The sequence below is a fragment of the Malus sylvestris genome, chromosome 7 (genome assembly GCF_916048215.2).
Source record: "Malus sylvestris chromosome 7, drMalSylv7.2, whole genome shotgun sequence".
Lineage (NCBI taxonomy): Eukaryota > Viridiplantae > Streptophyta > Magnoliopsida > Rosales > Rosaceae > Malus > Malus sylvestris.
This window is the reverse complement of record NC_062266.1, coordinates 35,305,322-35,319,363: the sequence shown is the minus strand read 5'-3', so window position 1 is coordinate 35,319,363 and position 14,042 is coordinate 35,305,322. Positions and strand designations below refer to the sequence as shown.

At 40.2% G+C, this 14,042-nt stretch overlaps 2 protein-coding genes across 4 annotated transcripts; both read left to right on the top strand.

Annotated features, from left to right (window-relative positions):
* Window positions 1-1,932: 1,932 nt before the first annotated feature.
* On the top strand, window positions 1,933-5,573 carry LOC126628594 (probable arabinosyltransferase ARAD1). Its single transcript, XM_050298338.1, has 9 exons — window positions 1,933-2,481; window positions 2,585-2,758; window positions 2,996-3,153; window positions 3,250-3,397; window positions 3,746-3,861; window positions 3,947-4,085; window positions 4,218-4,328; window positions 4,465-4,533; window positions 4,653-5,573. Exons 1-9 carry the CDS (start codon window positions 1,948-1,950, stop codon window positions 4,776-4,778), a joined length of 1,575 nt encoding a protein of 524 aa, XP_050154295.1. The 5' UTR covers window positions 1,933-1,947; the 3' UTR covers window positions 4,779-5,573.
* A 3,057-nt stretch (window positions 5,574-8,630) lies between these two features.
* Window positions 8,631-13,893, top strand: LOC126628589 (cellulose synthase-like protein D3). 3 transcript variants are annotated; one of them, XM_050298334.1, is made up of 5 exons: window positions 8,631-9,052; window positions 9,144-9,333; window positions 9,431-10,339; window positions 10,963-11,770; window positions 11,902-13,893. In XM_050298334.1, the coding sequence occupies exons 3-5, from the start codon at window positions 9,465-9,467 to the stop codon at window positions 13,642-13,644; spliced, it is 3,426 nt and encodes a 1,141-aa protein (XP_050154291.1). In that variant the 5' UTR covers window positions 8,631-9,052; window positions 9,144-9,333; window positions 9,431-9,464; the 3' UTR covers window positions 13,645-13,893. The 3 variants fall into 3 exon arrangements, with proteins under 3 accessions (XP_050154291.1, XP_050154288.1, XP_050154290.1); XM_050298331.1 differs by lacking the exon at window positions 9,144-9,333; XM_050298333.1 differs by lacking the exon at window positions 9,144-9,333 and having other exon boundaries at window positions 9,400-10,339.
* The last annotated feature ends 149 nt before the right edge of the window (window positions 13,894-14,042 follow it).

Here is a 14,042-nt window from a genome sequence, read left to right as displayed (position 1 = left end):
GCCGACGTGCCGCACCACCCCGACGGTTGCCCCGCGGTAGCACCATCCAAGAAGAAGACAAGGAAAATTATTTTTTTATTACCTCGGTGCGGCACGAAGAAGACGAAGAAATCAACGAAAGACAATCCTTTGCACGTGCAAGATGTAGAAGATTGCTAGAGGAGGGGGAACAAATATCCTCTAACTTTCTCTCTCTTGTGGGGTAGAATAAATTGCTCTCCAAAGTAGATTTAATAACCCACTTAAGGTGGACTTAAATAGGCTTTGAGAGAAGTTTATTTCCCTTTCCTAGAAGGACCTAATTTCCAATTAAAGAGAGAATCAACATCAAAATAAGAAGCAATCCTACGTTTCCTGAAGCAAGAAGATCTATACACCTGCTGCCCTTTCCTACGAGCAGCCCAACAGGTGTGGGGGCATTTGTGGAGCCAAAAATATTCACTAGGCGACACGTGGACTTTTGACAAAAGAAGACAAAACTACCCTTGAGGCATACCGGGATTCCTACGCGCAAGCAGTATGCAATTATCCCTCAACCAAGTCAAAAGTACCCAAAATAGGTATCAACTTAAAACCTAATTTATTCATATATTTCCCATTTCATTATTTAGCTAATCAATTAGCTAAATAATATACTTATTCCTTTCATATTTCCTAAAATCATAATAATTGACTAATTAAGAGATTAATTACCTAATCAATCCCTTAATTATCAATTGAAACACCCATCCAAACCTAAAACTACTAAAGTGGCCGGCCAATCCCATCAAGAAAAGTAAACCATCTTATTCTCCACCTTTTCCACTATTTTCCCTTTTTAATTACCCTAATTAACTAGCCAATTAATTCCAAAAACCACCAAAACATTCATTTTATGTTTAAATAGCCAAATAAATTGACTAATTAAACCTAAATCAAACACAAAAACCCTAGCTAGGCCGGCCACCCCTATCCCTATAAATAGATTCCAATACTCTAGCAAAAATCCCAAAATTCGCTAAACACTATTTCTCTCTAAATTCTAACTTTGGTATCGGAGGTTCTTCGGCCTAAGCCCTCCCCATTCATCGTGGGCGCGTGAGGCTTGTGGTCATAACCAAAGGTGTTATTTATTTTGTAGGTGCAATTTTGTCCAAGATCAAGGAGGAAGAAATTTGCATCCACAACAACCTCTTTCCTTGATGGCTACCAGATCAAGGCCTTGCTCGTAATCCATCCAATTTTCCTTATTTGTAAAGTAAGTTTTAGCTGACGGCCTTAACCATTCATTAACTCATTACTCGTCGACCTCCTAGTGAATGATTCTGTTCAAAGCTCTAGTATGACATGTTATTTTTATCTCTTCCGTCACGTAATTTTAACATTTATTAAAATAGAGAATATGTAAAGGTCATGGTCTAAAATATTCATAATATCCCGATATTTCCATCGAAATTTTCGTGTTTTTGGACTATCGATATTTCCGATATCATCGATATTTTAGACCTTGCTAAGTCACTCATGTATCTTACCATGCAATGTATAAAGTGTAAAATATTGTACTAATTCATTATATATAAATGATTATGGTGTGTTTAAACTTCTTTCATTAATTACTACATATTTTCTAGACTCACAATGTTTGTCAGCTCACTATATAATCAACTTAAATCAGTTATATATATCATGCAATGCATTTCTTTCCAATTTTTTATGATAAACTAATAGATAATTGACTAAATAAATATCCTGAAAATTTTCAATAAAAATTTCTAAGTTTTTCTTACAATTTTCGTGGTTTTTATTCAATTTTTATCGATATCGATAATATCCAAATATTTCCATCAAAATTTTCGTATTTTTAAACTATCGATATTTTCGATATTTAATATTTGGGTCCAAGCAGGCTCCAGCGTGTCGATAAACAAGTGGGCATTTTAATTTGTATTTGCATCGCCGTCATCGGAGATGAATAAAACAATGAGGAGTTTAAGAGTAGAAGAGAAGGCTCTCACAGGCTCACTGAGAATGCCTGCGAAGCAGATGGCCAGATCCAAATCCCCAGTGCTTCTCCTGCTTCTGGCTCTCCTCGCCCTCTCCCTTATCTTCCTACTCTTCTCCTTCCACAGCCCCTCCACCGCCGACCCCTCTGCCATCCTCCACCCTAACCAACCCACTTACAAACCCGAAACCTCCTTCGTCGCCTCCCTCGAGCGCTTCCTCCTCGCCCACAAATCCCGCCCTTCCAAGCCCCGCGATGACACCGTCCTCACAACGCCCACCCAATCCCAACTCAAGCACCTGGACGATCTGGTCTTCCAGAGCGACAGCCACAGGTTGTACGCCGATCCATACTACCCGCTTAGCTTGCCCATGAGGGTTTACGTGTACGACATGCCCAGCAAGTTCACTTACGATCTCCTCTGGCTCTTCCGAAACTCTTACAAGGAGACCTTCAATCTCACCTCTAATGGCAGCCCCGTCCACCGCCTCATTGAGCAGGTTTTACTTTTTGTACTTGTTATTGTTACTAATTCCTTTTTAATTTTCTTAATGGAGTATTTGGATGCGGATGAACTGAATTGACGGGGCTAATTTTGTGCAGCATTCAATCGATTACTGGCTGTGGGCGGATTTGATAGCTCCGGAGTCAGAGAGGCTGTTGAAAAGCGTAGTGAGAGTGCATAGGCAGGAGGAGGCAGACCTCTTCTACATCCCATTCTTCACCACCATCAGCTTCTTCTTACTGGAGAAGCAGCAATGCAAAGCACTTTACAGGGTCTGACTGCCACCCCTCCCAAGGTTTCCCTTAATTGCTTGCTAATTGCTGCACATCATCCATACATATATATGTGTGTGTGTGTGTGTCATAAGTTCATAACATATCTCACATTGTTAGCATCATGTAATGCGCATTTAACTTAAACCTTTGTGCCCTTCTGCGTGTTCGACTGTATTTTGACCCTTTCGTACTGTTAAACTTATCTAGTACTATTGTTGTTATTTGTGTACGAAGGAAGTTGTCAAGTGGGTCACCGATCAGCCTGCCTGGAACCGATCCCAAGGACGGGATCATATTCTTCCTGTTCACCATCCCTGGTCTTTTAAGTCTGTTCGCCGCCTCATGAAGAATGCAATTTGGTTGCTTCCTGATATGGACTCCACTGGCAACTGGTCATTATTCCACTTTATTTCCTTCCTGAGCTCTAAATTCACTAAAGATCATTACTCCGCTCAAGCTGGTTTAACTCTATTTTGCTCTACTTATAGGTACAAACCTGGACAAGTCTATCTGGAGAAAGATCTAATTCTTCCTTACGTTGCGAATGTTGATTTTTGTGATGCGAGATGCATATCCGAGACTCGATCCAAGAGAACAACCTTGCTCTTTTTTCGCGGCCGGCTTAAAAGAAATGCTGTAAGCCTTTTGACTTATTTTTGGCTACAAAATGTGTTGATTTGAACTGAACCTGCTGGAAGTGATATAACATTTTCTTTCGGGATTAATTAAAGCAAGAAACGCGTACACTAAAGGAGGAGTTAGGCTTGAGTGCATTCAAAACGATTTTAAATGATAAAAGAACGTGCGTAGGATATAGAGGCGAGGTCTTTTCCGCAGTTAATGGATATCACCGTCAGTGGACTAAAGAATCATTGTGGGATAAAATTTTGTCCCATTCTCAGCTTAAGAACGTCTGGCTCTTATTCGCAGGTGCACAAAATGTATTTCAACACGTATAGCTAATTTATTGTGTTCTGATTTCAGGGAGGGAAGATACGCTCACAACTTGTAGCAGAACTAAGTGGTTCTGAGGGTGTAGCTATAGAGGAAGGGACAGCAGGAGAAGCAGGGAAGTCAGCAGCTCAGAATGGAATGCGCAAGTAAAATTTTTTGGATCCTTGCCCTGCTTTGTGATGTAATTTCATTGTATCATCGTTAATTTAGTTGAGTTGGTTTCTCTGTCAGGTCTGTCTTTTGCTTAAGTCCAGCTGGCGATACTCCATCCTCTGCTAGATTGTTTGATGCCATTGTTAGTGGTTGCATACCTGTTATAGTTAGTGATGAACTGGAACTTCCTTTTGAAGGAATACTAGATTATAGGAAGGTATGTATGCCTAAACGTTCAGATTATTGCTCATGGTAATGTCTGTCGAAATCCGTCTTTCATGGTGTTTACTTATATCGTTGGTCGTCTACCCATTGTATTCAACAGTTGCTTTTTCATCCTTGCCTGCAGATAGCTTTATTTATTTCTTCTAGTGATGCTGTACGACCAGGTTGGCTTGTAACATTTCTAAGAAACATTAGCCATGCTCAAATAGAGGAAATGCGTCAGAATCTTGCCAAGGTCTGTGACTGAAAATTTGAAGTGAAATGTTATTATTTTGTTGTTGCTGCTATATGTATTCGTATATCTTGTCAAAAGGTTGGAGTAGACATAAATCTTCACGGGGACTGATTTATACTATTTTTGTCTTTCCCAGTACTCAAGACATTTCCTCTACTCAAGTCCAGCCCAGCCCTTGGGTCCGGAAGACTTGGTTTGGAGAATGGTATGATTATCTTGGTCGACAAAACTGTATTGTTTATTACACGCAGCTGCATAAACAAACATAAGAAGCCTAACTCCGGTTTAGAAGTATTGATTTAAGGTTGGTTTGTTGTGCAACAGATGGCTGGTAAGTTGGTTAATATAAAGCTTCAAACCCGGAGGTCTCAACGAGTGGTGAAAGAGTCGAGAAGTGTCTGCACTTGTGATTGCAAGCGCGCCAACTCTACAATCGCAGGTCACTTGTAACTGTAATTAAAGCTATGTGAAAAAACAAAAACAAAATCATATTTTCATCACAAGGAACAACCGGGAAGAACCGCCGTCATTGTTATTCTTCAATCTGGATCTCAGAGGCGGCAACGGTTTTTAGCATGGGGGTGTAGGATAAGATTGGTCATAGGTGCGGTCTTGGCATATCTTAGGTCATTGGGAGCGGAGCAACATCAGTTGAATGAATGTGTGGGAATGTCGAGCTCGGCCCAATGTAGCAGTGTTGATAGCGACATGCTCTATGTGTATCTCAATTCTCAAGTTCAAATTTCAAATGCGTGTTTGGAAAAGGCATCATCTCTCAATATAATATGAATCTCTCTTTCGTGAAAGCGTTCGTCATTCATACGACTGTACGAGCTTGGTTTGGTAAGTGGTTGGGTTGGGTTGGGTAAAGAGACCAAATAAAGCATGTTTTTGGTTTTCCCTCTCTCTCTCTCTCAAAAGTTCAAAACGAAGAAAGGGCAAAGCGTGGGAAAGCGGTGGGGAATGCATGTGCTTGCTTGAATCGGGGGGCCCACGCGGTCACCATCTTTCATGAATACGCCGAGGACCGAGGCAGGAGGGGCGGGCCAACAAGAAAGACGACCCTTATCGGATTTTGCTCCTCATATTAATGATCCTATCTTATTAGATTAATATAAACTTGCTAAATCTTCTCAAACCCACGTCATAATCCCATTTGAAATCTTTATGTATATATTTTTTTCGCTTATTTTTAGCTATGACACATGTACTCTTCATCAAATATGACTTTATCCCGTTACATTACATGCTGTCTCATTTTACTATTTGTACTATTTCTTCATCTCCACTTTACGAATATTGTCTAACTTTAACACAAGTACTCTTCCTCAAGGTTTCTCTTTGTCTTATTTCATCAAATAAGTTAAGAGAGTTGTTAGTTGTGTTGACGTGGCATGGACGATTTAATCTTTTCAACTATGTTGGTTAGGTGACATATGCTATGGCATGTTAGAGGAATCCAGGGGTGATGGGATTTGAGTCAAACTCAAATTAGGGTATGATTTCTCCAGATTGAGAGAGAAATATAAGAACAGAATGTTGAATTTCAAGATTTGTGAATCAATTCCAATGTTTTCGGATCCCTTTCCAAGGATTCTTAGAGTTGTATCTTGAGAGACTCTACCTCCATTGCTCTCCTCTTCTTTATTTTTCTTGATTGAAGAAATCAAGCCCTGATTTGACATCCCAAATCCCTGCACTCGTAGGTTCTACAAAAATAGTTGAAAATACTAAATTGCACATGCCAAAGATAGTCATCATTCTTGATTACATGACCATTAAGTGGCCAAAATAACGAAACTGAATGAAAAAATCGTTAAAGATGCAATATTTTTTTACTACAAGAGAATAGTCTACACTAAATTAAACTATAGCAAGTGATATTTGAACACAAAATTTTATACGCATGACTTTTAACTAATTGAGTTACAAGCCACTTGCAAAAGATGAAGTGATTTAATAAGCAATTATTTGCGTTCAAGTAGTAGTTTTCAAACATTATCTTATTCATTGGTTCGCAAGCATTGTAAGTATAATTGTTTTCTATTTATTTAATAGAATTATACGTATAAATTATAAACGGAGAAGGATATAAAAGAAGATGTGTTGTGGCACCGATATCATGACAGATATGCCATGACAAATCGCACCGATGTACGTAATTCGTGCATATATTCATGACTGACAAGCAAAAACCAAATTTATTAATTTACTACATAGGAATAGGATAAATTTATCTTTGGCTAGTGAGTATTTATATCAAAGTAAATACGAAGGGAAGCGTTGCCACAATACTAAATCATTTTTTTATAAGATGAGAGATTGCCCTTGCATCTTTAGTCATTTTCCATTCCTCATAGTATTGCATTGCCATTTGGTAACCGAGTGGAGTGGAGTCTCTTCCTCTTGTCTTGGTAAATTGGTAATACAGTTGTGTGTATGTGTATATAATTATTAGTTAATGTGAAATTTACAGGCTTTCTTTCTTCTTATTCAAACCAAGTTTGATTTTGATTTCACAAATATCTCCTCAATACCCTTTTCTTTTTTATTTCTCCTTTTTTTGTTTTTTTTGCTTCATGAGATAAGAATATGAGATAGAGAAACTCAAAACAATGCAATGGATTATCGTAATTGAGCGGTTAGTGTTTGGCATGCAGGTGTCACCGAACTAGATCATCTGAACATTTCTTTGTATTATTCGAATGAGGATCCTCTCCGGATTCTCTTTGTGAGGATCCCGAGATCTTCCAATCACGTTCGTTCATCGTAAATCGTGCGGTCATTTTTCGTCAAGTACTGTTTAAATTCAATTTAAAATAAAAAAATTATAATGATTTCTAACCGTACGATGTACGATGAACATACATGATTAGAGAACTCTCATAATCCTCACAAAGAGAATATGAAGAAGATCCTCATTCGTATTATTCTCTTTTGTGTTTGGGCAACCGATATAAAGTGCTTAATCTCATTATACTTTTTATAATCACATTTTTTGAAAGGATACTTTTTATAATCACATGAACCGGAAAGGATAGGAGAGTGCCTTCTTTTTAAGTATTTAGTTACTTCCCTTTGACCTTCATTTACCCTTACCCGTTTGCCTTTTACTTTCAACCTTTTATATGCACGGTTATCTACATATTGACTCTTTCTTTATATATAAAATAAAAATAAGAAAAACTACCGGTTTTTGTTTAACCATTCTACAACTATGTTACTTCAAAAATTCAAACTTTTATTTTATTTTAAAAGGCGGGTGACAATGTTATTTTATTTTAATATTCCCTGTCCAAGTTTCCACCCATAGAACGAACGAGAGAGTCAAAACCTTACCATAAACTTACGGACACTGCAAAATCTGAGATGGTGAGGCTTCCCATTTTCTTATTGGCAATAATAATAATAGTAATAAAAATAGAAAGACACCCAATCTTAGACTGTCACACGCAATTCATAACCATTAAGACTAAGCATCCATGAATGAGTCTTTCTTTATTTCTAAATCAATAATATTAGTAATCAATCAAATAAATAAATGCGATATAAATCCACAATTCGCCATTGAAGGAAAATCTGCTGAGAGGGAGCCGGCCATCCACCGCAATTCTAAGTCATACCCACCGACTCTGAACCTTCTCTTTAGTTAAATCCCATTGCATACATGAATCTTTTGTTTTTTTCTACGATACCACTGTAATATGAATCTAAATTCGAATTCAATCAATAAATTATATAAAGTGCTAATTATACTTTTCAATATATACTCAAGAGATATTCAAGAGATAGCGAGTGAGAGAATCTTATGTCCAAGCAAACTTATAAAACTTTCAATATAAAATTAGAGGTGAATGGAGCCATGATGCAAAAAGTGAATATAAGAATTTTCATGTTGCGTGAGGGGGGGGGGGTTTTGACCCGGTAAGCCGTGATACGGACAACATATTTTGTGCTTATTGCTTAGATTAGGAAGTGTGTTGAAAAAATAAAAAGATTTCACATCAAATTTGACAAAATGTAATATAAAATAGATATTTTAATTTTTAATTACATCAAGACATTTGATGATGAAAACTCGTCACTTGTTGTGGAAGTAGGCGAGTAAGATGGAAATTTGAGACATTTGAATGTGATTAGTATTTAGTAGTGCTTTGCCTCTCTAATTTCTTAGAAAATACTTAAAAGTTTAAAAATAATAGGTGAGAAAAGGAGTCGATACAAGAGACAGACCCGTTTGTATCGACGTGCTTGCTTAGTCCTGCTCACGAGTCACGACCAAGTCCCCCAAGTACCAAACCCCCATTTGAACCCATTCGAGAAGACAAGATATTTTCTCTTTCTCCCCTTGTTTCTTTTGTTCTCAAATGCTGCTGCTGTCCTCCTACTACTCCATACTCGATAGATACATAACATAACGCAACGGACAATTGTGGAAAGAGAGAGAGAGAGAGAGTGCCGACTCGCCATCTTTGAAATTTGAATTGAACAATTCCCCTTGAGAGTTGAGACAAAACTCCTTGGCTTTCGTTGAGTCTCTTTGCAACCTTTACCCTCACCCCCCCCACACACATGTTTCAGATATCTCTCCTCTTATAAACACTTCGCATTTTGTTAATCGTTCCACCTTCTTTTCCTTTCTTCTCCCATTTTCTTTCACCCCTCTCGAATCGATTCGGACATGCTCCGATTTTTTCTCCACTAGACAACCAACGAAGAAAAAGGTAAAAACGCTTTTGTTTTTCTTCTTCTTGGTCCGTTTGGTTGCTGGGGAAAATAATGTCCATGGATTTCTGATGTGATGTGGTTTCTTAGACTAGCAGCTGGTTGCTGGCTTTCAAGATTTGGGGGTTTACTTTACTCACCCGATTCGATTCGATTCGATTCGATTCCATGTGATGTGGGTTTTTAGTGTAAACTTCCTACTTGTACTCGGTGTTTCCTGCGTTTGGTTGCTGAGGAAAATAATGTCCACGGATCACATTTTGACTTTGCGTTGCTCTCTGTTGAGTTTTGATATTTACAAGATCCGTTGTTGATTTTATTTTCTTTTTCAATTGTCCTGATGCAGTTTTGAATTTCTTTTTCTTTGTGAAAAGCAGCAACTAAGGATTAACCACGGCTAGTGGTTCAAAAATGGCGTCCAGATCGTTTAAGCCGAGCCGCTCGGATATGTCATCAAACTCTGATATGCCTGATTCCAACAACAAGACTCCAGTCCCTCCAACTGTGACATTTGGCCGCAGAACGTCCTCGGGTCGCTACATCAGCTACTCCAGGGATGATCTCGACAGTGAACTTGGGAGTGGTGAGTATATGAACTATACAGTGCACATACCACCAACCCCGGATAACCAGCCCATGGATCCATCCATCTCACAGAAGGTTGAAGAGCAATATGTGTCCAATTCCCTTTTTACGGGCGGATTTAATAGTGTTACGCGAGCTCATCTTATGGACAAGGTGATCGAATCTGAAACAAACCATCCTCAGATGGCTGGTGCTAAAGGTTCATCATGTGCAATTCCTGGCTGTGATGCAAAGGTGATGAGCGATGGACGCGGGGAGGATATTCTTCCTTGTGAGTGTGATTACAAAATATGCCGGGATTGCTATACAGATGCTGTGAAAACTGGGGGTGGTATTTGCCCTGGATGCAAGGAACCGTACAAAATCACAGATTTGGATGATGTGGGTGCGGATAACGATGCACGGCCACCGCTCCCACTTCCTCTGCCAAAAGTATTGTCTAAAAATGAGAGGAGATTGTCCCTGATGAAGTCAACAAAGTCAGTGCTAACAAGGAGTCAAACTGGGGATTTTGATCACAACCGGTGGCTCTTTGAAACAAAGGGAACTTATGGGTATGGGAATGCCATATGGCCCAAGGAGGGAGGTTTTGGAGATGATAAAGAAGATGAAGTCGTTGATAGAGCAGAGTTGTTTAACAAACCATGGAGGCCACTCACGCGGAAAATAAAAATACCTGCAGCTATTATAAGCCCGTATAGGTACATATCCTACCTTATGCTTGTCCACTCTTTACCTCCTTAGCTAAAGATATACTAGGTTATGATGGTAATCTCATATGCAAAACTTTAAACTTCAACACATCACCATGCCACATCTGACTTTCGTTGAGATGCATTTCTACATTAAGTGATAAGAAGATCCCTAGAGTACACATATGTAGTCCCATGACTGTAAGCGTAAGGTAGTGATCACATGTGATCAAGGGTTGATTTTTTAGATTGGAGAATGCTTTCGACCTATGTGTCACCGCACCAAAATTTAATCGTCTAATGAGCAACATCTTGGTGTAGTTCTACTGATAGATCGATAGCTCCATGACCAGTTATTTTGCATGGGAGTTGCTTTATTTTTTCATGGCCTATTGTTTGGATTACAAATATGCTGTGAATACTGAATTCTGACGAGTACTGGTTACGTAGTATATATAGTGTGTATTCATAAAGTGCATGCTTATGCTATTGTTTATAGATATTTCCAAAATATCCAGACTCATTCGCTGTTTATCTGCCTGGTGAGTGGTGATATTCCTTTTGAGGTCATTCTTTTCATTGCCCTGCAAATAATTGCCTTTTTTTTCTCTCTGTTACTTATGTGTTCACAGGCTTCTTATTTTTGTTCGTATGGGTGTCCTTGGGATGTTCTTGGCATGGAGGATCGATCACCCAAATACTGATGCAATGTGGCTCTGGGGAATGTCAATTGTTTGTGAGATATGGTTTGCTTTTTCTTGGCTTCTTGACCAACTGCCGAAGTTCTGCCCAATCAATCGCTCGACAGATCTTAATGTCTTGAAGGAGAAATTTGAAACACCTAGTCCCAATAACCCCTCTGGGAAATCTGATCTTCCAGGCATAGATATCTTTGTGTCCACTGCAGATCCAGACAAAGAACCACCACTTGTCACTGCAAACACTATCTTATCTATTCTAGCTACTGATTACCCTGTTGAAAAGCTAGCTTGCTATGTTTCTGATGATGGAGGTGCCCTTTTAACTTTTGAGGCCATGGCAGAAGCTGCTAGTTTTGCTAATGTATGGGCACCATTCTGCCGTAAACATGCTATTGAACCCAGGAATCCTGAATCCTACTTCAGTTTGAAGAGGGATCCATACAAGAACAAAGTGCTGCCTGACTTTGTCAAGGACCGAAGAAGGGTAAAACGTGAATATGATGAGTTCAAGGTTCGGATCAATGGACTGCCTGAATCTATACGCCGACGATCAGATGCTTATCATGCTCGGGAAGAAATCAAGGCCATGAAGCTTCAAAGAGAGAACAGGGAGGACGAACCAGTGGAGGGTGTGAAGATTCCCAAAGCAACGTGGATGGCTGATGGAACGCACTGGCCAGGGACTTGGTTGACTGCTTCACCCGAGCATTCTAAGGGTGACCATGCTGGTATTATACAGGTATTCCTCTAGTCCTGGTAACCTATATTATTTTGTTCTAACTGCAGATGATTTATTGTTCTTACATATTTTGTATGTGCACACTATAACAAGTAGGGCAACATGAGGGTTAACATTTATTTGCCATGCAGGTGATGTTGAAACCTCCCAGTGATGAACCGCTGCATGGAGCTGATGATGATGCTAGGCTCATCAACCTCACAGATGTTGATATCCGTCTTCCCATGCTTGTTTATGTGTCGCGTGAGAAACGCCCAGGCTATGATCACAACAAGAAGGCAGGGGCCATGAATGCCCTCGTTCGGGCCTCTGCCATCATGTCCAATGGCCCGTTCATTCTCAACCTTGACTGTGACCATTATATTTACAACTCTCAGGCAATGAGGGAGGGCATGTGCTTCATGATGGATCGTGGTGGTGACCGCCTTTGTTATGTCCAGTTCCCTCAGAGATTTGAGGGTATCGACCCTTCAGACCGATATGCCAATCACAACACTGTTTTCTTTGATGTCAATATGCGAGCTCTTGATGGACTTCAGGGCCCAGTTTATGTTGGAACTGGATGTCTCTTTCGTAGAGTTGCCCTTTATGGTTTTGACCCACCTCGGTCAAAAGACACTCACCCTGGTTGTTGCAGTTGCTGCTTCTCTCATCGCAGAAAGAATACCTCTGAAGAAAACCGATCCTTAAGAATGGGTGATTCTGATGATGAAGAGATGAATCTCTCCCTGCTGCCTAAGAGGTTTGGGAACTCAACTTTCCTCATTGATTCGATTCCAGTGGCAGAGTTCCAAGGTCGTCCGCTAGCAGATCACCCAGCTGTGAAGAATGGACGCCCACCTGGTGCTCTCACCATTCCCCGTGAGCTTCTTGATGCCTCTACTGTTGCAGAGGCAATCAGTGTCATTTCGTGCTGGTATGAAGACAAGACTGAGTGGGGAGAGCGCGTAGGGTGGATTTACGGATCAGTTACTGAAGATGTGGTCACTGGATATAGGATGCATAACAGAGGATGGAAATCAGTTTACTGTGTGACCAAGCGAGATGCATTCCGTGGAAGCGCTCCTATCAATCTTACAGATAGGTTGCATCAGGTTCTGCGCTGGGCTACTGGCTCAGTTGAGATTTTCTTCTCCCGCAACAACGCGCTCCTAGCCAGCTCAAGAATGAAGTTTCTGCAAAGGATAGCATACCTTAATGTGGGTATCTACCCCTTTACCTCCATCTTTCTTATCGTCTACTGCTTCCTCCCGGCGCTATCCCTCTTCTCGGGTCAGTTCATTGTGCAGAACCTCAACGTTAGTTTCCTGACTTACCTTTTGGCTATTACTCTCACTCTATGCATGCTTGCCATCCTTGAGATTAAATGGTCTGGCATCGAGCTAGAGGAGTGGTGGAGAAACGAGCAGTTTTGGTTGATTGGAGGGACTAGTGCGCACCTTGCTGCTGTGCTTCAGGGGCTACTGAAAGTAATTGCAGGGATTGAAATCTCTTTCACCTTAACTTCAAAGTCGGGTGGCGATGACGAGGATGATGAGTTTGCTGACCTCTATATTGTGAAATGGTCCTCTCTCATGATACCGCCGATAACAATCATGATGGTCAACTTAATCGGCATAGCAGTTGGGTTCAGCCGCACAATATACAGCGAAATACCAGAATGGAGCAGGTTAATTGGCGGGGTGTTCTTCAGTTTCTGGGTATTAGCGCATCTGTATCCGTTTGCCAAGGGGTTGATGGGGAGACGAGGGAAGACGCCCACCATTGTTTATGTGTGGTCAGGGCTCATTGCGATTACCATCTCTCTTCTTTGGGTGGCAATCAATCCCCCTTCGGGTGCCAGCGGAATTGGGGGATCCTTCACATTCCCGTAGAAAGGGGGTCGTTCGTGTACTGTAAAATCTTGTGTGGAGTTACATTTCTTTATTTGTTTGATACCTGAACAAGTCAATCTTGCTTGTTCCTCCGTTTGAATTTTGTGTAGCAGACTAGCAGTAAAAGTAAGGAAGAATGATGGGGACCAAACAGAGATAGGAAGGAGGGATATGGATATATGATGTTGTCGTCTTAGTTTTCTTTTTCTGGCATTTTATGGATGCTTTTTAATCAGTGTTTCGCCTTCACTTTCACTTGCTACATTCCTAATTCCTTGGCCATTTCATACGTTCCTCACTTTTTATTCTTCTCACTTGAAATTATTTTTTATTTTTTTTGTCAGATTTGGATATATATTAACCCAACAGTTGCATGTTTCTCATAAATTGTGAGCTAA